Source organism: Limanda limanda, chromosome 4 (assembly GCF_963576545.1).
Source record: "Limanda limanda chromosome 4, fLimLim1.1, whole genome shotgun sequence".
In the NCBI taxonomy this organism is placed as follows: domain Eukaryota; kingdom Metazoa; phylum Chordata; class Actinopteri; order Pleuronectiformes; family Pleuronectidae; genus Limanda; species Limanda limanda.
Genome location: NC_083639.1, coordinates 7,403,770 through 7,426,439, shown reverse-complemented (window position 1 = coordinate 7,426,439; position 22,670 = coordinate 7,403,770). Strand labels below are relative to the sequence as shown.

Here is a 22,670-nt window from a genome sequence, read left to right as displayed (position 1 = left end):
AATCCTGCGCAGTCCGCTTCTGCAAAGGATGTGCGCAGATCTCTTCTTAAAAGTTTTTTATATTAAATTTTTTTATATTAAATTTAAAAAAAAAGCCCTAATAATTATGAATAGAATATTTATATTAAAAAAAAAAACAACAACATCAAACTAATATCGTCTTGGAACCTGAAGGTGGCAGTAATGCAACATTCTGGATGTAACAAAAGAAGAAAAAGACTAATATCCTCTCCGGTGTTCTCCGGTTCCCAAAACAAGCGCACCACATCCGGTCCGGCTGCTAAATCCTTCCGCCGCTGCCACCACCAACGCGGTACTCTGTGAATGAAAGTGTCGCATCCGGTATGATAACACTTAGTGTGATTACAAACAGGATTTTAACAAACATTACTAAACCTCTGAGGTTCTCACGGCTCATAGCTGCACGCACCCACCTACGCTGTTTGCTCCCAGTGAACGAGCCTCGCTCAGAAGCTCGTTTCATGTCCAGCGAGGCGAAGAGACTCCGCGCAGAGAACATGTCCGGGACCAAGATCGGGACCCACAACGGCAGCTTCCACTGTGACGAGGTTCTGGCCTGCTTCTTCCTCCGCCAGCTCCCCGAGTACAAGGTGAGAGGAGGTGCTAACGTGGGGCTAATGCTCCATCAGCTGTTTAACACCGCAGTGTGTGTGTGACCTCTGCTTTGTAACAAACCACAACACAAGAGGCACATCTGGATCCAACTGAGTCCTGCAGGTGTTTTGTGGACAGATGTGTTCTTGTGTTTCTGTGTGTGGGTCCTATGTAACTGTTAAACTATGTAATGTGACAACGCACCACACGGGGGTGCTGCTGTATAGAAAGAGGCTGATCTCCCTTAAACAAGAAGAGATCCATAATATCTCAGGTCATAATAATGTCAGACATTCAGTAATGTCGGGGGTTATATTTACTGACAGGTTCTTTAACTGAAGATTAGAACCCCATTTAGCAAGAGGCTTATTTCCATTGGCTCCAATCATGGCCACATTGAAAACATAGTTAATTGTCGTCATTGAATTCATATGTGTTTGTTTTGTGTTTTATAAAAGCCTGTCGGTGAGATGTCAGTTACTTCCTGGAGATCTTCTTTTCCACTTTACCAGAGACTTGATAGTGAATCCTGACTAGGGTTGAAAAATTCCGGGAATATTCAAAGTTGGGAACTTTCCATGGGAATTACGAGAATTAACGGGAATAAACTGGAATGTACGGGAATTAACGGAATAAACTGGAATAAACTGGAAATGTTGTGGGTAGTTTATACTAGATAGTTAGCCAATTCCAAACAATTGGAATCGTCTGTAAACATATTTTACAATTGATGGATAAATGAATGGAAATACACAGTGGAGGCTTGAACTTCAACGTGCAGTGTGAGCTGCAGTCCATACATCTTTAAAACAGAGTTTTGAATGATGTTTTTATTGCTCACAGTTTAATTTCCGTATTTTTTATTTTTTTTCCAAATTCCCAAAATTCCCGAGCTAAACTTCCCATGGAAACTTTCCGCCCCTTTGCAACCCTAATCCTGACAGATCCACAAATGCTTTTCTTCCTTTCCCAGGATGCTGAGATCGTTCGGACCAGGGACCCGGTGAAGCTGGCAGAGTGCGACATCGTTGTAGATGTGGGAGGAGAGTTTAACCCGAAGGAGCACCGCTATGACCATCACCAGAGGTACGGCACAGACACGGGGCTGCTGCTAAGATCTGTTTTTGATTTCTGTAGACGTTTGGTATAAAATGAAATGAGATTGGGGAGGATATGGATATTTGTAGAGCACAAATGTAACAAATATCCTTAAAATGGTTCCATTTAGAGACAGCCCTTATGATGAATAAACAACAGATATTCGACTGCTTTAAAATGTTACACTAGACATGTACACCAATGAACACCAATAATCTGATATTAACCATGTATTCTCTCATTAACTCGATTAAAGCCATACTTTAAATAATTAATAATACATTTATCTGCGGATGTGATCTTCTTGCATACACATTTGTATCAGCTGGATTTAAAGAAAAGGTTCTCAAAGTGAGAATAGATTAATTCTTAAGCTTCTTAACGACCAATAACCTGTTAAAAGTGCATTTTCAAGCAAAAATGTAATTCCATTGGTTTAAATTTGAGAATATTACTAATGTTGCAGTCACACAACCCAAGCGTTTAGACATCGATAAGATTGTCAAGAGGTTAATCAGTAAGTGTTTGTTGTGAGGCCTGCATTGGATCTAATGCATATACACTTGTATCCAGAGCGACTTCCTATAAGTGCATTAAACCACGAGGGTACAAACCCAAAACAACAACAATCATGTAAGTACATTAGCTTCATAAAAGCCAAGCTACAAAGTGCTATATGTAAGTGACACTTTACTTCGACCATCTCCTTAGCCACGGTGTAGTCGGAAGAGATGTGTATTGATTTTTGTGTTATTGTACTGACATGTGTTGATACATCTGTAAACATGAGCCTCTTTACACTTGGATTCAACCACACATTTTCTATTGGCCGCCATTGGTCATCCTAAACTCTTTCATGTTGTTGTCCAGAAAACAAAGCTATAAATGTACATTATAATTTGTACCAAGGCTGAGAGGATTTCTGGGATCAACGTCTCTGATCCTTGAAGCCTCCTGATTGCATTAAATCACGAATGACCAGCCTCCGTGTTTTCGGCTACGTTTCCGTCCAAAGTTCCTTCCAAGTGATTGCATTCACTCAAAGTCTCGTCACGTGGAGTAATCAGCCCACTCCAGTTGTCTCAGCTTAATGTCCTGATGATAATCAGCGATAGCTTGCATGACCACGGTGATAAAGATGTGCCAGAGCTCTCCTCTTGGCAGGCGGTTAGTGATAATTAGCCCATCTCCAAGTGAACGGCCCCCTGCTGTTGGCTCACGAGGCCACGACACTGTAAGGGGCCGCAGGAGAATGCAGCTGTCACTCACACATGCAGATGGGGCCAAGGTGGTAGTGATGGATGAGCTGGGGAGATGCAGGAAGCTGGATAAGGAGTTGCCAAGTGCGATTAGAATTCAATAGCACTTTCAATTTTTCAAATGGTGACCATGCGCAGATTAAGTTGACAGCAAAAAAACAATAAATCACGATTAAAATGTAAAATAAGACAGTAATTAAGCCACTAAAAGAGTAAAATGACTTTGTGGGAAAAGTTTTTGTACATTGTTTCTTGCCAAAAGTTAGATGAGAAGATCGACATCACTCATGTCTGTCATTTTAAAAGGAGCTCAGAGATGGATAGCTTAGCTTTAAGACTAACAGAAGGAGAAACAGCTTGTCTGAAACCATTTATTCCTTCCTACTTGAGTAAGGCATCAAACAGCAGAAAGATTCCTGAAAGCATTTAAAAGCTTTACTGTTGCGAGGTCGATGCCAATACCAATATTAAAGAGTAAAACATTTCCGAAACTAAAATATCTCCAAAAAAAGACAAACTTGGCAAATTACTCCAAAGATGGTGTCATCCAACTCTTATGACAAAGACATGCAATTTGATATTTTACAGAATAACCATAAACTTTATTATTAAAAAAACAAATGCACATAATTTCTCCACAGTTTATAAAAGTTTTCTTATCGCTGCAAATCAGCTAGTATGTCAATGTTACTGATTTGTTTGTGAAAGGGTCACATTTGTATTATCATGTTATTGGAAACTTTAAAAACAAACTATAAGTGTTAAAAGTGTTTAAAGTATCCAAAAAAAAACATGTATTCAGCGTTAAATGGTTTGAAATGAAAAAGCCAACCCTCACAACTAAGATGCTGAAACCAGCCTATTATCACGCTGTTGTCAATATGTTATTGATTGAGTCATTAACTTCATGGATCTTTTCTTTCTAATGATGTGCACCTCTCGCCTTGATTTAGTTCAGTTTGGTAAATGCTCCTCGGCTCAGAGAGGAAACATCTTCCTTCTTCACAGTTAGTTTGACGACTCCTCTTTGCAAATCTGTGTCTTTTCTTTCAAAAACGTTCCTCTCGCTCATTCACTCCCATCTCCTGATCATCAGAATAGAAATCCTCAGCTTGGTCAATTAGTCCTTTTAATGACTGTGATTAAGTCCCCCCCCCTCTGCATGTCACTCGTTCATTTCACGGCCTGTATTGGCTGAGCTGCAGCCCAAGCATCCCATTTAAGCCTGAATTAAATGACCAGCAAGGGCTCAGTACTGGAGCCCACCCATCTCAGCACGTGGCTAAGGAGAGACCTCCGGTGGCTTTATTTGTGTTTCTCACGCTTGCACACTCGCCCGCGAGCTGGATCCTAACTCGCTGCCTGAAGCTGTAGAGATTATTTGACACATGTCCCCTTGATGATATCTGATGCACGTCCAAAGATGTGCTGCACACATCTGGCTGCAGCAGGGACATCTTTGAATAGTTTTTGAGCAGTTAATGAGCAGAATACTGATTTTGAATCCCCAAAACCTTAATCTAAATATGAAGTGTGGATATCTCTGAGCTCCGTTTGTCCATTCACTGTATCTCATTAAAAAAAAGTATATATGCTGTTGTCTTGTTTGTTTCCTACGTCAGAGACAGAACTCATTACAATACTGCACATTTAATTTACTTGCTTTTTTTACATGAACATAGCCTGGGTGTGCAAATTGTTTTTCTAAATAAATCATCATGTAGCCTCAATCAGGAACACTTTAATTTATTTTCAGGATTAATTTGTTAATCTTTTGTCAATGAATTGGGAAAAACTGCTGTTTTAAAAATCCTTTTCTGTTTCTGTAGTAGTCAGCTAATAGATTTGTTTCTTTTTCCTCAGGACATTTACAGACAGCTACAACAGTTTGATTCCAGAGAAGCCGTGGGTGACCAAACTCAGCTCGGCCGGCCTGGTCTACCTGCACTTTGGCCACCGGGTGCTGGCCCAGCTGACGCAGCTGAAGGAGGATGACAGGCAGCTGGAGGTGCTCTATGACAAGGTGGGAGGAGAGTGGCGACGGATCTTAACAGGCTGTGAATTACCATTGATTGTATTTTATAAGCTTTTGGCGATAAGAGCCGACGCCTCTGTCAATTTACTGTTACAAACATAAACATGGGATTTCTGCAGCTGAATTTACCCCTCATGTCCTGCCTCCTACGTGCTCTACTTACATCCCTCGCCTGAATGTTACACATATTCCTGTTGTCGTGAACACAGGTACAACAACTGGATAAACACCTGCTGTGTTTGTCATATGTTAGGCAAACTGGGAAAGATCCAGACCCAATATTTCGGGGAAATTAAATGGAGTTCATACGGCTTCGTCAGATTCAATCTGTAGACACTGCAGTTATATTTAATGTAATTTAGACAGCTCGGCCAGCAGGAGGCCTCAGCACATAGAGATTTTAACGGTCAGGCCTATTTAGCAGCTTAATCTGAGGTCACCATGAATATTATCACTATTATAACACTAATCGTTGGAGTTTTGATGTGTCAGTTTGTCGAAGGCCCACAGTAATCCTTTACTCATGAGGCTTTGTTTATTCTCGGATGTTTCATGTCTCATCCTGAGCCAGTTCAAACAAGCTGTTCCTCTATTTTTGCCTCAAAGCTTCGTTCCACTTGTAAAATGTCAACTCTTTGATGATTGACCTTGTGATGGGCTGAAGAGTTGACTTTTCAGCCCTTAATATGTTTAAGCATATCTGTTCCTCTTCTACTTGCTCTGGGAGCTTTGCCAGCAATGCAAAGAGCTGCAATTTGCCAATTTCCTCTTGGTTTAATGATCCAGCCTTGCAATTTGGCCTCCAGTAAATGCCCGCACGCTGTGTCCAAATCAATCTCAGTAATCTCAGTGCAATTCTCTCCCCTGAAAGTCCAAATGTCTTTACTACATTAGCCGGCCAGTGCTTCTTTATAAAATCTACAGTTCCATAATGTTTCGTGTCTCTTTCGAATCCTTGCAGCTGTACGATAACTTTGTGGAGGAGGTTGATGCCATAGACAACGGCATTTCCCAGTATGATGGGGAACCCCGCTACGCCATTTCCAGCACGCTGAGTGCACGTGTCGGCCACCTGAACCCACGCTGGAACAGCAAGAGTCAGGACACTGAGGTGAGCGCATGTGAGTGATGGCATGAGTGTGCATGTGTCCTCACTATCAGCTTGATTCCGTTGCAACTATATATTACTCCAGTTGATTAAATAATACAAACTAATACCTTGCATATATAAATGTATAAGTCACACACACGCAAATGGTAATAAAACAAATTCAGTTTCATTTTATGCAAAATATTGACTATGAAATCTTCACCAGGTAGGATGAACACAAAGTCATTACACTTTTAAGAAAAAGCTCTGCACACAATGTCCAGCACGCAAACAACTAAAAAGTGACAGTATATTTCAGCCTGGTACCAGACAAGTAAAGAACTTAAAAACAGTACATTTTAAACTCAAATTACATCAGTGGAGAGAAATGTAAAAAGCATATCCATTTGTAAAAGCAAAAATACAATAGAAGCATATCCATTTCTAAAAGCAAAAATACAATAGAAACAAAAGACATTTCTCAAAGAACATTTAAAGTCAATTACCTTTGTCACCTTGCAACAAATCTGAAATGTGAACCATTGAAGTCCCTTATTGTTTTTGATAACTGAATGTTTAATACAAGGCAGCTCTACTATGGAGCACAAACCTGGGAAACCTGTAGTGAAACAAAAAGACAAATTAGGTTAAGTAGCTTGAGGTAAACACCTCAGGTTAAATGCAGTGCTGAAACAACAGAGCCTCACAAATGGACCAGCGTGACTTCTCTATCCTCATTAGTGCAGCAGTGGAACGCCTGCAGGGAAACAACACGTTTTCTCCAGAATCTCATGAGATACCAGCGGCCTGGCTGCATATATGTTGACTATACCTACATTTTTCCATTGTCGTGGATTATCCCAGTGGAGTAGACAGCATTTTTTTCATGATTTTATGTCCTAGCCTGATGATTTTTCCTCCAATTTCCCTACTCACTCTGAGAGGTGAGACTTCAAAAAGTGAGAGATTTAAATTGGAAGATGGTTTGGCAGATAAATTAATGGCTGACTGACCTGCTGAACTCTGAACAGTGGCTGTTTGTGATAAGTGAAAAAAACCTAAATGGATTTTCTCCTCCAGCCACAACTGTTGAGCTGGGACATTGCAGATCCCTCAATCAGATGTATGCAGTTTAGGATTCCATGTGTACGTGTGTGCGTGCGTGCGTGTGTGTGTATATACAGGCTATGGTTTGCACACGTGCTGATGATTGCATGTGTTCGAATCCATATCTGTCTTTCTCATGCTCTCTTGGTTGGAGAGAGGAAGGTCAGACTGAGGTTTGCAAAATCAAAGTCGGTTATGACAAAGATGTGAATGATCATTAGGATTTTTTCACAGAGTTATTTTTCTCTTTCCCCAAAATGACATCCTCAGCCATGTTGGTTGTCAAAACAATGTATTTCTGCTTTCACGATATTAATTCACTGTATTAATTTGTCTATGTTTACTCCTGTTTTCACCAGGAGGGTTTCAGGAAGGCCATGAAAATGGTTGGGGAGGAGTTCATGGACCGTGTGGATTTTTACCAGTCCTCCTGGTTGCCGGCTCGTGTGGTGGTGGAGGAAGCTGTAAAGCAAAGACATAAGGTACTTGACCGTCTGATCTAATGTTCTTATTTAAGTTGGTTACTGCACTACTGTCATTACCTTTTTATTAATTAATTCTGCTCCTTTTATTTGACTGTGTACATGTTGTATTTAATACACATTTATACCAAACTAATTATCTCTAAATAAGTGTTCAGCAAACTCCTCCAGGAGATGAGAGTAGTTTAGTATGGAGCCATAAAAGTCTTAAGCTATTCCCAAAACTTAAACAAAATTATTTTTATTTATTACATTCTTTTCAATGATAGTCGTAATGTGTAGTGGCCGTTCCACTCCGTTCCAATAAGACGGCCACTCGATTTTGCCTGAGGAGTATTTCTTACAGCTGACTCGTGTCCAAGTACTAACCAGGCCCGACCCTGCGTGATAACTCACTGTTCCACGAATACAGGAGGCGGGTTAATCTTGAAGTGAGGTATTTTATTCTTTTCAAGCACTGATATTAACCATCACTTTCCCGTCATCTTCACGTTAATGTCACTCAACATTTCACGCACGTTTCACATAAATGACACGGTCAAAACTTGTTTGAGTCAACTCCTTCAGACTCCTTAAACTCACCAATCATCTTGTGCGTCACTAAACCAGCCCCGCTGGCTCACCACCCACCTGATATCAAGAACCGCCTTACGGCTTCATCAAACTGTTGCAAAAAACATAAACAGTGCTCAACTGTACAAAACTTAAACTACAAACCTGGATAATATAAGAAATTATAAGCCAACATAAATATTTAACTATACACACACATACTGCATAATGGCTCTTACATAATGAATGTACCTTTTTTTTTTAAATCCCTAATGGAGATATTTGGTGGTGGCTGCATGATTTATATCTGTGTAGTTATCTATTTTCAGTTTTTTGAAATTCTTATTTTGAATATAATGAAAAAATATACTGCTCTGGTCTCATATTTAGCTTCTGTTAAATCATGTTATATAATATTAGACATTATTATATTGACAAACTTGATTATGAAGGTGTACATTTGATTACTGTTTTTCTAAATGACACAAAAATCTGCAATTGTCACCTCTCTGCATAATTACAGCACTCCCCTTTTTTTGTGTTTCTCATTTATCTTGTATGTAACATGCAATTTCACGGCTCCCTTCACATCTCCAGGTAGATCCCAGTGGAGAGGTTCTGTTGTTTTCCCAGGGCGGGTGTCCCTGGAAGGAGCATCTGTTTGCCCTGGAGGAGGATCTCAAGGTGGAGACGCCCATCAAGTTTGTCTTGTACCCAGACCAGAACGGACAGTGGAGGGTCCAGTGTGTACCCGCTGGGCTCCACACCTTTAATAACAGGTAATTTATTTTTTCCAATTCAAAATATTATGATAAACTACGAATTGAAGCCATTTGTGTCTGAGCTCTTATTATTTCGGGCACTACCCAGGCGTCACTTTCAAGTTACGGTTGAAATATCGACTGGGAAATTAAAAGCTTTGCCTTCACGCTCCGTTCCCTCTCCACCACAACAGTGCAGTACAAAGCACTGCATCACTGTTGATGTCCCACTAAACCCACCTGTCAATCTCCTGCTCAGTCCTCATCACATTCACGAACACACCCTCCAGATGCTCCGTCACTCGGGTTGAGAAGCAAATCTTCACACTGGAAGGTGCTGAGTCTCATCATGGCCCCTTCACACTCTGCTGCAACTCGCTCCAGTGTTGGCTAAAGGTCAGAGCCTGATGAGCCAATAGAATCTGCAAAGAGCGGCGATGCAATTCTGATCCTCCCCATGCAAACACTCTCGCTCCTCGCCCCACCTGCACCTTGAGATCGTGCCCATGAATATTACAAACAGGATTGGAGATGAGGGAAACCCCGGGATTTTGGTTTGCTGAGGATGTGGATGGCACTTTCTCTTTGGTATTTTAAGAAGCAGGTGGCTAGCAGCCGGTGCCCTGGTAACTGGCACCCCCCCACAGAACGAAATTGCACTTCTGCATCATAAGCTTTTGATCGGTGTATAAGGAGCACCTTGCATGAGTTACCTTGGCAGAAATCAAGAATGCAGAACCTGCAGGGATGTTGTGACCCTGACTAGCAAACAGATTCTCACAGCCGGGATTGATTTATTTATTATTCATTTATTATTTATTTACCTGTGGAAAACACAGTGACAGACAGAGTCTCCCAGATGAGCTCTGGTGACAGATTATTTCACTTTCCTACATTTTGGGCAATCTGACAACTACCCACAGAGGGCTGACGTGTCATCCGGGGAGAATTTCCCTTTGTTTTCTTCTCACACTGGTCTCAATGGGTTTGAAAGGATGTAAACAAATCCAATACCTCAACGCAGCCTCCTGAGCCCTTTCTCCAGGCTCACTTCTCTCTCAGGTGTCTTTTTGGTTTTCCTATTGTTAATTGCACGCTCTGCTTCAAATACAGCAGGCTGGGTCATCTTTATTTAAACATGCTCCAAGATGTTTATGAAGGTGATTATTATGAATGTGAGTTTCATGCTCTATTGAACACTTGTAATATTAATAAAATTCAGGCTTGTTAGATTAGATGTCCCAATTATCTTTACATAATAGCAATGAAGAAGCCAGTACTCTGGTGCTTTAATTAAACAGAAACGTATTTAAAAAAATACAGTTTATATATATATATATATATATATATATATCAACTGTTAATGCACAATTTCGTCAGCCAAATTCTATTGGAGATGTTGTTGCTCTCCAGTCTCTCTCTTGTGATTCCAAATGTCCCTTGGGATCAATACACTATTCATCTATCTATTTCTGCCACTAGTTCAGTACACTGTAACTTCTGTCTTTTATATACTTCCTGGATGCTTCTCTTTCATGGAACTGTCAGCTGACCTATCAGTTCACATCTCGGTGTGAACTGATATTGACCCATGAGCAGATTGGGTCAATGCAGTTGTTTGGTTGCAGAAACATGCTCTGCCTCTTACCCATTGCAATTGCAGAGAACAAGTCTATCTTTCCTCATTCATCAGTGTGATACTGACAAATTTTTCCAATGGCAGATGATTCCATCCCCATTTAGAACACTCTGGGTCACTCAGTGGGAGCACTCTGTTTCCACATCACCATCACCAGTCTGCTCTTCTATCCACGTCATTCAGTTCACAAAGCTTTGTTGGTGCAACCTTGTAGTTGGTTCGGGCACAGCCAGCACATCAGAGAAGGGAACACTCTCCTGGATTCCTTACGTGGTCTTCATGTTTTCCTTTTATTAGCACAAACACAGACGGGTCAGCTCGCAGCCGGTGAGGAGACACTCGCTGAAATGGACAAAATAGTATTGCATTAGAATCACCATTTCAATCTTTTAACATTTTTTGATGTTGTGATACTTTGGATTGTTTGTGCCATACATGTAAATATCTCACCCTTCCGGGCTGTGTGCATTAGTCCCTAGTTTTTTATCATTTTCTCATCTCCTAGTCATATTGAGGACTTCACCTCACAAGCCTGCCACTTCAACGAACGCTCCCTCATCCGTGCTCATTAAATCACATTCATATTCACTCGTGACACCCAGTGCCACTCAGTAGAAATGGTGTTGACAAGTCAAAGACCCGATGTGTTAATTTCCCCAGATAATTAACACCCCTCAAGTTTGTGTCCCCTGTCTCGAGGCGAATTGTTTACCTGATTAGCATCTTCTGCACGTTGACCCGCAATGCTGCTCCTGCTCACAACATTTTACACTGTGTACAGCAGAGTGCAAACCAGTGGACATTTGGTGCAGCCCTTACTGGCTCTCCCACAGCAGCATGGCCTCCTCTCCTTCATCTCTCTCACTATTAGCTACTGTGATTTCTTCCTGACCCTCTCCCCCTGTTTCATGCAGCTTGCTGTAGCACCGCTGGTTGAACTCTGGAAATATTCAAAACCAATTAATTTGAAAGCTAATCGCACTGTTCAGCTTTCCCTTGTGTGATTTCTAGGTAATCGGTTTTGCTAAGACCTCTCGCCCAGACTGTCTTCATGCCGCCTCAGGACGAGCCCTTCTATGTCTTTGAAAACATTTTTCAATTTACCGACATGCAGGATCAGACGTGAAAAACATTACTGTTATCTATTTGAACGAGCAGTCAACATTGACTTGCAGTTTGTGCAACGTGCCTCAACTACACAGACAAATTCTAACAGCCTTTACAGGAGAAACCCAACAACAGCCCTTCTCCTCCTGGGTATGATGATGCTTTGATTCAGACTTTTCACAGGCAGGTTTGTTGTTGGTGTGTTTGAGAGAGAAAATCACCGGGTATAGAAAATCTTACCCACCGCAATGTTGCTGAGTCTTCTCCACTGAATCACCAGTGACAGAGGTGAAAGAATATTGGTTGTGATTTGTGCTTTACAAAACTAAAGAGATGACAAATATTGACTTGAAAAAAAAAACCATTTTCCTTTTGGGATCCGATTCAGAAATGGGCAGATTCGTTTGGCTCCATCTCTTACAACCTCTTATCACACGTTTTATCTTTTCTCACCATTTCAGTTTCAAAACATTTCAAGCTCAGTTTTATTGATAATTTTATACATGCATACAAATGTAATAATATTTAACCAAAAGCTTTCCTATCAGATATGCTGATTTAGACTTTGAAGGATAAAAGCCAGGAATACTTTTTACAGTGCAATATTTGTCTTCAAATTATTTTTAATTTGTAGAAAAGGTATTTTTAAAACTCATAAATTGAACTTGTGGATATGTGTAGACACCCTGTGTTGTTCAGACCAAATCCCTGTGAGAAGAATTTGAAATGTCGGACTGTATGAATATTGACTTGGCATCTCTGATACCTCAGACATTAGACCAGACGACCACGGCAGATGGTCTCTTACCCGCTGGTCCACCTGACTGCCATGTTTTTAGAATGTGACGTTTCCTCTGACAGTATGTGCCCTGAAGCTTTTATCCCGGTTTGCCACGTCTCATCAATGATTCACTGTGGGCTGCTAGGGAGCAGTAGGGGGCTTCCAGAGCACATCATGCCCAAAGAAACAGGAGGAGGCTGGGATCTCTTTATGATTTCAGCCTGGCTGCAGTTTCTATTTCCTCTCCTATTAGTGTGTCTTTTCCTCCTCTCTCTCTCTCTCTCTCTTTTCTCCAACGTACAGTATTCATGTCTGATTCCTATCGTCACCCAATTCTATTTCATCACCTTTTCCCCTATATGCCATGCTCCCTCCTGTTAATCCCATTTCTCCCCCCACTTCCTCCATCCCTCTGTCATCCCTATCGCACCTTCTCACCTTTCACATCCTCCACCCCTCCCTCTACTCATTCCTGTGCTCAGCTTTTTCCCCAACTCTGTTGCAGAATCTCATCAGGCGGCAGCCCTTTCAACTTAAGTGACACAGGCACCCGTGTGTAGTCATAGCTCAAAAGATTTGATGTAATGCAAACAGGGTGGTTGCTGCGTAGAGCGACATAAGGACAATGGCCACAGAGATGGATAAAAAGCAGAGCTCCAGATGTCTCTGTCTCTGGGTGGCCTGCTTCCTTCCAGTGTGCAAGTGCCGCCTTGTGAAAGGTGTGTTGTTATCACCCGTGTCCCTGCTGCTGCACCTGGGGGAGAACAGGGTCTATTTTTATCAGCATTGCATTGCTAAGGAGCAGGGAGAAGAAAGAAGATGGTGATGGAAGCAGCCCTTCCTCTGAGATGTAAAATATAGGATAACTATGAAAAATGATGAGGTCAATTTGGACATTTCTGGAATAATGTGTAAATATCATATATAAAAATATATTTAGTAATTAAAAGATAATTAGATCATTTAAATGTTCATAAAATGGTAATTTTTATTTCCCAAAAAAGCCCTTCTTAACTGTCCAATAGTGGAAGATGAGATAAAAAATATAAAAGGTATAAAAGAAAAAGCAGCAAGCTTGTAACTATGAAAAAAAAACCAATTGTTAAGAAACACTTTCATTTTCTTTCAAAGATCATAATCGTCTCTTTTTTTTCCCCACTCTGCCCTCTTTTGAGATCATTGACTAAATCTCTGGTTAATCGCTCCTGTTGAAAGAAGTAGAATAAAGTGTTCAAATTCATGGACACAATTTATGTCAGCAGGCTGTAGGATAATTTGGTACCTCCTCATGTTTAGGTCTTTGCCATAAACGTCATTATGAGACGAATTTATATGCACCTGACTGATTACATTAAGCCTGAGCGAGCAAATAAATTATCAAAATTGAAGAAAAAGAATATGCCAGGGGAAAAAAAGCAATTCTGGTCTGATGCTGTATTTGATCCCAACAAAACGAAAGAAGGTGCTCGGTTCCGGAGCTTAAACTGAACCACAGCATCTTCAGGATGTCTGCTGACTACAGGAGCCGAGTCGCCTGTTGCTTGATCCTGACCTCAAGTTACATTGTATCCTTTTAGAGGCAAAAATAACTGAGCAATGACTAAAGACTTAAATATTTAATAAATCGACAAATATACTTAATATCAGACTAGATAGAGGAAGACGTTGTTCTACTACTGCTGCTTCAAAGTGTGACGTCAACAACACACATTATGATTGGTTAGATGTATACATGTCGAAAGCGACTCCCTGGAAAACCGAACTTGGTTAGAAAAATACCAAAAGCAGCAATATTGTTCTTCAACATTCGTAACATAGGTTCACAAAATATTAATAATGGACGAATCACATGAAAAATAACGTTGTGTGCTTACATCTCTCCAAGTAAAAAACATGTTTAAACTCTCTACTATAGAAATTGTGTCCATAGATTGAGTCAGCAAGCTGCAGGCGAATTGAATACCTTTACATTTTGATAACACATTATCTCCAGTCTTCCATTCATTTTCCTAATTAAGCAGCTTCTCCCAATATCTGTCTCATTATGGTTTAATAAAGGCCTTAGTGGGGAGGGAGGGGGGGGGGGTCGGTCTTATCCCATGAAAAGAGTAATTTTCTAATTGTGGCCTTATTTTTAGACATCGGTCATCTTGAGAATCAGAGCTTCCTGGCCTGTCATAACAACAGTCATCCCCCTCCTACTCTTTTTCCTCATTACCAGCCCTGTTGACCTTTCCGCTGAGCTCGTTTTCCAGCCATACTGGGGAGCTATTGATTGCTCGGTTCATTTAACAGGGATTACGGGTTCGTCATGCTCTCCTCCCCATGTGGTCTCATGACAGTCTTAATGGGGATAAGACTGTGCAGACTGCCGGTGAGCGGAGTCTTGAGAGAAATCGAGTTTCAGTGCACGTGTGCACATCAACAATTCTTCTCGTGTGATTTCTGATGGATTTTGAAGATCCTCACATTCTGAATCGGTACAGAGTGGTAAATGTCTAAAAGGAAAATTTAGAAGTAGAGAAAACATTTGACTCATTTCAAACTTTCTGACAGCCGTTTCGCTTTTAGTCTGACAGCTGTTCGGTACTTCATCGAGCGTGTGACAGCGAGCAAGAGAAGCCCGAGGTTGACATGACATTTTATAATGGGACTTGATGCCTTTTAGCAGATTGAGTGAGTGTTTGGGGGCTTTTCTAGTCTATTTCAGAAGCAGTGGAAGGGTGAGAGTCGAGTGATGAAGTGATGGAATCTGAATCGGTATCAAAGACGACTACATCTATCAATTATTATACATATGGACAAAACAGTGGTCTGAGAGGAAGGAGATAATAACTCCATCAAGGCAGGAATCACACATACACACACACACCATCACGTAATGTGTTTCAAACCATGTGCCAGGCTGTAGACAGGTCGGTGCTTCATCCAGTGGGTGGTAAATGAGCTGCTCTACATTTTGATGAATTTTCAGCCTGTCTACGCGTCATCCAGTGACACTTTGTTGAGGTCAGCTTGTAAGCCCTGGCAGAGCCAATCTTTCCTCTACGTCGTAAGATTGCCTGTTGTCTCCGCCGCCACCGCTTGTCTGTTCGACCGTGGTGCCAATCTGGGATTTTTCCACATTGCTGGAGAGGGACAAAGCTGATTTTAATCATTTTGCTAGGACTGATTGCACTGGCGCTGTATGCAAGGGTTACTGCAGTTCACCTTTAATGGCAGCAGTTTACCTCCCATTCTCCAGGTCATTGAATCTGAAAATACAAAGAGCAATTCAAGTCTTACTGCGGAAGCCATAGAGAAAAAAACGGAAGGAAATCATCATCATTTAGTTCTCATCCTTAAACGTCTTTGTTTAGTTTTTTTCCATTATCGATTATCGTTGCCAGACACCAAATGAGATGTATTTATGCTCGTTTTGTCCAAAAATCAGCACAAAACCCGTAGATCCTTGGTTTCCTGTTGTTTAAAACAAAGCAAGGACACAAATCTTCACATTTGAGAAGAGGACAGAAATGTTTTTGTGTTTTTGCTTTAAAAAGTGACAAACAATGAACATGAGAGAATTCGTTTTCTTTGGTTTTATTCTCTTCATGCGCTGATATTTTGTTAATAGGATTCCTGGGTTAGAAGTGGTGTTATATTTGCTGGTTTTCTGCTTGTACAGCCCAGTGTGTCAACAGGAAGTGAGCAGCTGATCACATAGCGTACTCCATCTGTGAGCCAACCTGCCCTTCTGTCTTCCTCTCCCAGGCTGTCCTTGCTGGAGGAGTGGCGTGGCGTCAGAGACGATGCGTTGTCGAAGCTCAGCGGGATCAAGGGCTGCATCTTCGTCCACACTGGAGGCTTTATTGGCGGGAACAAGACCCAGGAAGGCGCCCTGGAGATGGCCCGGAGGACCCTGCAGGCTGCAGCCCAGTCCCCTAAAAATGGAAGCAGCTGACCGGATGGAGAAGGTGGCCAACAGCACATTTTGTGCTCTGGGTTAGTCCTCAGAGAGGATGGCAAGGATTAAAATGTTATTTTCCTAGCTTGCAGTTTGCTCATCCCACCCAGGGCTAATGTTTTGTTATGTTTTACCAGAATTGGGATGGTATGGAAATGGCAGCCAAATAACCTTGAACCAGTTCACTAATACCTATGTCTATAAACACTCATGTTATTCTTCTCTCCATCTGTACTAAAATCTGTTTCGGTATTCATTTGAAATAAAAAACTATTTGGATTACATTCTGGTCTTCTTGAAGCATCTCAGTATCAGGTTGAATCCACAAATCCCAATCCCCTGTTTCCCAATCTCCAGATTTTTGCAAACAACGCTCAAGTGCACAAGATATTCCAGGTTCCCTTTTTCCAAAAAAGAGGATGAAACCTGATTTAACACTACATTAACACTTGCACATACGTCAGTGTCATAAGAATTTCTTAAATTACACAAACGAACGGCAGCGATCTTTAGCAATCGAGAAACTTTAACTTCACTTTTGGGGAGCTGACACGTCGTTCATCTTTATATACAGTCTGTGTATCACAAACTAGACACACATTCCAAAAGTATATGTCCAAATAAATCCAAATATCAACACTTCTTTCAGAAAATGCAAAATTCAGATTAAGACTTAATTCAGAATAGAATAAGCTGTTAACATTCCTGTTATTATCATATTTGGATTGATAGTGGAACATCAGCTGCCGTCTCTTCCCAGCTCCGGCGTCTTCAAAGCCTGTGACTACCACAGACTTTATCTTTCAAGGATGGGTTTGCATTCACGGACGCACCTGGACGGCGCTTTTATCCTTTCGTTTGCAGACGTGTCTAAATGAACTGCAGCACTACAAAGAGATGCTGGGGCCACTTCCGCTGGCTGCACGATCAAAGCGTCAATAATGAGGCCTGTTTAATTCAGAGAAAATTCAATTTGCACTCGGCACAAAGAGGTTCTCGTTGGAGCAGCCGGTGTCGTGACAAGGTTACCTCCACAGTGAGACTCCGCGTACTGTCAATTTCCCTGTAATAAAGTCGGGGCGGGGGGGAAGGCCTTCAATTTTCTCATTAATACTCCAAATCCTCATTCCCTCGTCGCTCTACCTGTTACTCCTCCCTCACTGCCTCTGCCCCGTCTAACACATGTGCTCTATCATTTTTATTTTATTTACGTCACAATGCAAATGCCCTAGCAGAGAATAAAGAAAACAATTCAGGTGCTGTTAATGTTTCTTATGAAACGGAGAAGCCTTTTATGCTCTAAGTGAAAACCGCTCACAAATAGAAAAACCAGACAACTTTAGATATAATCACGTGCGAACATAATAGTCACAACAATGAAGATCTCAGTGGGTCATCTGATCTGTAGCTAGTCTCAAGTGCTGAGTTATTGTCTCCTTTTACCTGAGAGAGCAGTAATGGATTTAGAAAAGACATCTAGCTTTGTGTCTCTCACACACACACACACACACACACACACACACACACACACACACACACACACACACACAGACACACACACACACACACACACACACACACACACACACACACACACAAGCACACTTTAGTGTTATTACTCCGTTCTATTGTGGACCTTTTCCAAGGTCTCAATCCAATCTATACACATTTGTGACAGCCACTTACAGTCGCATGGTTCTTATTGTAATCTCTGCCAGCCGGCCTTGTGTTGTTATGAGAGATACAGATGATAACCCCCCTCCCCCTCTCTTTTTCCAGCCTCTCTCGCTGAAAGGAGGCATGAGATTGCGAAGGTGTGTTCAATGTGACGGTGTAATTGCAGACGCTTTGAGAGAGACATCACATTGAAAGGAAAGGAGAAGGGGAAAAAAATATTTGTAGCCTTATATGTATTGATTTGAGTTTCCAGCCACCACTTTACCCTCGCATGCACAATTTCTGGCTTTTTCGCAATCAAGTGCCCTTGCTGACTGGATTTTTAAATCTTCTAAAGAATTTTCCTGCAAATTCCCCCCCATTTTTGTTTGTTTTATTCCTTCCACCCAATGCTTCCCCCCACTGAGCCAGATAGGCCGAGCCAGCGTGAAATCCTCCTCCGTCGAATCACCTACAAAGCACTATTTTTTAATGCTGTATTTTGTCAGCGGGGGTGATTTTTTTCCCCTCTGCGTTGTCGTTTTCTCACAACACAGCAGCAGATTAAACCGTGTGTCGCTCCTCAGTTGTAAGCAATTTTCAGACGACAGCCCTGGCGAGTCCCAGTGGGCCACAGTGGGAAAAAATGGCGCCTGAGAGTCTCAGCAGAACACCTGCCCTCAGCCTGACCTGTTGTTAGTGGATTAATTCCCATGAGAGAGTCAGGCTGGCTACAATAAATGCTCCACCGGCTGTATATCAGCGTCTCACCAACTCCAACAGGCGAAGTCAACAAACAGCCGCACGTGCATCCTGTGCTGTTTGTCCTGCTTTCTTTTTCACAGCACCAGATAATAGACGGAAATCACAACCAGACATGCGCTCCGTGTCTTGAAAGAACGCATATCTGCTCCGAGCTGTCGGATCTTCACCTCTGCCTGTCTCTGTTTACAGATTTGTGTGCGGTTCGTTCAGTGTTCTCTCTCTCTTTCCCCCCCCCACCACCCCGGAGGACCAGAGCCAAACAAAACACGGTGATGTCAAACTGCTGCACTTCACTGGAGTTCACACTGTCATCAACAAACTGCTGCAAGGCACGAACATCCTTTTCAGTCGCTTCCTGAAACATAAAAAAAATTGCCTCTGCACGTCCACATCCTCTCCCGACTGGACTCATATTTTTCCTGCTGTAAATCGAACCTCTCACCCCAAATCGTGGCTTTTACTCTCAGTTCAGTGAGCAGGAAAATAGACCAAATCCCATTTTTTTCAGTCCCACTCCAGCAGCCTTTTGCAGCCCTCACAACTCTCCTGTGCTCCTCAAAATTACACATTCAAGAAGTTTGACTTGACAAGAAATTCTCCTCTAGGTCTGGCTGTCTAGATCCGTTTCTTTTTTTTTCCAAGCTGCTCAGCATCATTTACAAAAACACATCAACTCCTGGCTTCCACACTACTCTGGAGTTTTAGAGCTGGTAAGTTTGAAAACGCTGTTTGCTCCGTTTTAGTATGAAAACTCTGCAGCTGTGTTTTCTGTCAAGAAGGGCAGAAACAGAGATTACATCGACACTCATAGCTACTTGCTGATTGGGTCTTTTATTGGGACGTAGACTTTGCTGATTCTTCAAGCTCATATCACAACAACCGGCCCTATAACCTCAGCTCCCAGAATAGAACGCAACAGGCAAAATGAAGTTATTCCTGTGTGGACCAGCACTCTCATGCCCAGTGTGCGTGAGTGGTCACGTGATGTTTTCAGGAAGACATGGTAACAGGCTCTTAAATTATGCACCTTCTTTGTTCCCCAAAACTCAGCTTGTCCGCCGCCCTGTCTTTTGCACCGATGGAGACAATCATGGGCAAAAAATTCACAGAAATCCAGCTTCAAATGGGTTTTTAAAAATAAATACTTGCAGCATTCTGTACTATATTTGACCTGCAGTCAAAACACTCGTCAGAGTTTGTTTTATCTCAGCAGGCTGACGGGAGCGGGACAGGCAGAGGACGGATATGTTTTGCCATTGGGGCTGTCAGACTCATCCTTTCCCCCCCGAGGGCTCCTCTGGAAGATGGACAGATATTCTTGCTGCTGGAGATGATGGAGGAGGAAAACGATAGCTGGGGCACTCATGCTGAGAGCAAACCCCCTTGAATACCATTTTTCTACCCAGTGTGTGAAGTCTCGTCCGTGTTATTTATATGGAAATGTGTGACCCCGGGTAAGTGTGTCTCCGTGTGCCCTTCTTCTCCCATGTTTGTAAATCCATGCATGTATCTGACTGGTAAATTATTCGTGAAAATCACTCTTCATTTCCACCATGATGCCCAGTGGATCCGTGATGTGTGCGGCCTTTACATCACATGATGGATGAAGTGTGTGTGTCCACTTCACCTCCAACAATGAGCCTTGGAACACAGACATGAGTGGTCAGAGGTGCATCTTCCCTTTTATCTTATTTGTTTGAGCTCTCCATTCTTATTTGTTCTTACCTCGACAGCTGCACATTTACAGTTACTGTATCTGCACCTCAGTGTGACACCTACTGCACATGCACAGGTTGAGTGTGAAATTTCAAATTTTTTTTATATAAAAGCTGGACTTCTGTACAGTGTGTGTTTTGTTGGTTTGTCTGTATTGTGTATGTGTGTGTGTGTGTGTGTGTGTGAGTCTGTGTCTCTCACTTGCGATTAAATTAAATTTTTTGAAGGAAGATATGACGAATGACAGAAAAATCGAATTAAACCTGCAAGTAATTAAGTTAATATCTCGTGTGGAAGTGAGTGATGCCTTCTCAGAAACCAGAGACTGATCCCACGGTGTAGTGGGGAGGTGGCGGCCTGAAGAGGGCGCACGCGTCCCCACATCACACACACTCTCACACACACAAGCGCACACACTGAGAGAGAGAGAGAGAGAGAGTTGCTCCCCATCTCTCCAGCTATAACCACCCTCCGGTCACACAGTCGGTGATGAAACCGTCTGCAGGCGACAATCCACGGATCCACAGCTGATTCTCTCCGCTCAGCAGTTTTTTTTCCAAACTACATCTACACAGAGAAGATGAGGATGTTCAGGCTCCTGTCGGGAAAAGTGCGACGAGAAATTGAAAACAAAGTCTAAAAAAAAAGGGGGAAAACACATCCTTCTGGATACTTGCTGGATTTCAAACCATCTACAGGTTAGTTATTGTATCCATTAATTATTGTAACAATTCATTTTAAATATCCACATTTTTTAAAAAATTTGCGTTAACTTTCTAAATTAGTGTATGGGCGTGAAAGCTTCACCAATATTATTCAAAAGTTGCAAAGCGAAGCGGGATCCACTGATGATTGGCTCTTTGTTCAAAAGGCTGCTCCCTTGAGTTTCCTTCTACCTGCTCCACTCACATTCATTTCATTTTACACCAAATAGCATTTCCTTGGAAATTGCCATGATTTGCATGTGTGCGGGTTAATCCCACCGATATAAGGGGATTCGCTTGAGATGGAGTCAGAGTCAGAAAGCAGGAGAGTATCTGATTATGAAGTTATGTCCTTTGCTTTGACAGATGTGGAGCAATATCAGGAATTAGAAAAATCATCTATAGGCTGCATATATGTATTGTATTGAATTTGAACCCATTCCACCTCATTTACTAACACAGACACCCTCTTGTACTGATAATACATATTAAAACAAGCGGAAAAAAGAAAAAGACACAAAAAGAAAGGATGAAATTAAAATAAATTCCATTTCACTATTCCATATCTATAAACTGACTCGATAAACCGCATTTTTTCATCTTTTTTCAGGCTTTCTCCGGCTAACTGTCTCATTTATATGTTTGATAAATCAACAGCCAAATCAATCTTTGCTCATCATCCATAATTTCAAATCAATATCTAATTATTTATCTTCAAAACAGAGCATTACGACCTATAATGGGGACGATCAGGGAGTCTCTCCCCTGTCCTCCAACCTCTCTCCTTCCTATTCTTATTCCTGCAGCTCATTATTATTCCTGTTAATTGGGGATTTGCATACACCTCCATTATGTTAATAGCTGACGGTTAATGAGTGGGTGAACTAAATCAACCCGTCTGTTTATGCAGCCTCTTGGCACCACAGGACTGTCAGTCACCTTTAGACACATCCACCCTATCTAAGACACTGTTGATCTAGGGATAGGTTCCAGGGCTCTGTGGTGTAGAAGCCCTCAGTGTGTGCTCTGAGGGCTTCTGCAGAAGAGACGTGATTCTGTTAAGAAGACGGGGACAAAGCAGTTGACATTTGAGAGGATGGTCTTTTAATCCGATTCAAGGAGTCTATTGTGATTTCTCTCCTGGAACCGGAGCATCATTTGGGCTCTGCTTGTCTCAGCAAAACAAAACAAAAAGCTTCTGAAAAAAAACACATGATTGGATTATTTGAGCAAACTACACTGACACCAGAGGAGGAAGACAGGCCGGCCAATGAGACTGAGCTGATCGAAAATAGCTTAAAACCCATCTTGCATGTCTTGCCAGATTCATTTTTAAAAAAACTTCTATCCACCAGAG

At 41.8% G+C, this 22,670-nt stretch overlaps 1 protein-coding gene across 1 annotated transcript; it reads left to right on the top strand.

The window, feature by feature from the left end:
* The first annotated feature begins 282 nt into the window (after nucleotides 1–282).
* Nucleotides 283–16,754, top strand: myg1 (myg1 exonuclease). The gene is made up of 7 exons (XM_061069825.1): nucleotides 283–611; nucleotides 1,589–1,701; nucleotides 4,836–4,995; nucleotides 5,969–6,118; nucleotides 7,564–7,686; nucleotides 8,836–9,017; nucleotides 16,280–16,754. The coding sequence occupies exons 1-7, from the start codon at nucleotides 345–347 to the stop codon at nucleotides 16,467–16,469; spliced, it is 1,185 nt and encodes a 394-aa protein (XP_060925808.1). The 5' UTR covers nucleotides 283–344; the 3' UTR covers nucleotides 16,470–16,754.
* The last annotated feature ends 5,916 nt before the right edge of the window (nucleotides 16,755–22,670 follow it).

Coding starts and splice junctions, on each gene's coding strand:
- myg1 (XM_061069825.1), top strand. CDS start 345: ATGATAACACTTAGTGTGATTACAAACAGGATTTTAACAAACATTACT. Junction 7,687..8,835: donor CTGTAAAGCAAAGACATAAG/GTACTTGACCGT, acceptor TCACATCTCCAG/GTAGATCCCAGTGGAGAGGT. Junction 9,018..16,279: donor CTCCACACCTTTAATAACAG/GTAATTTATTTT, acceptor TTCCTCTCCCAG/GCTGTCCTTGCTGGAGGAGT.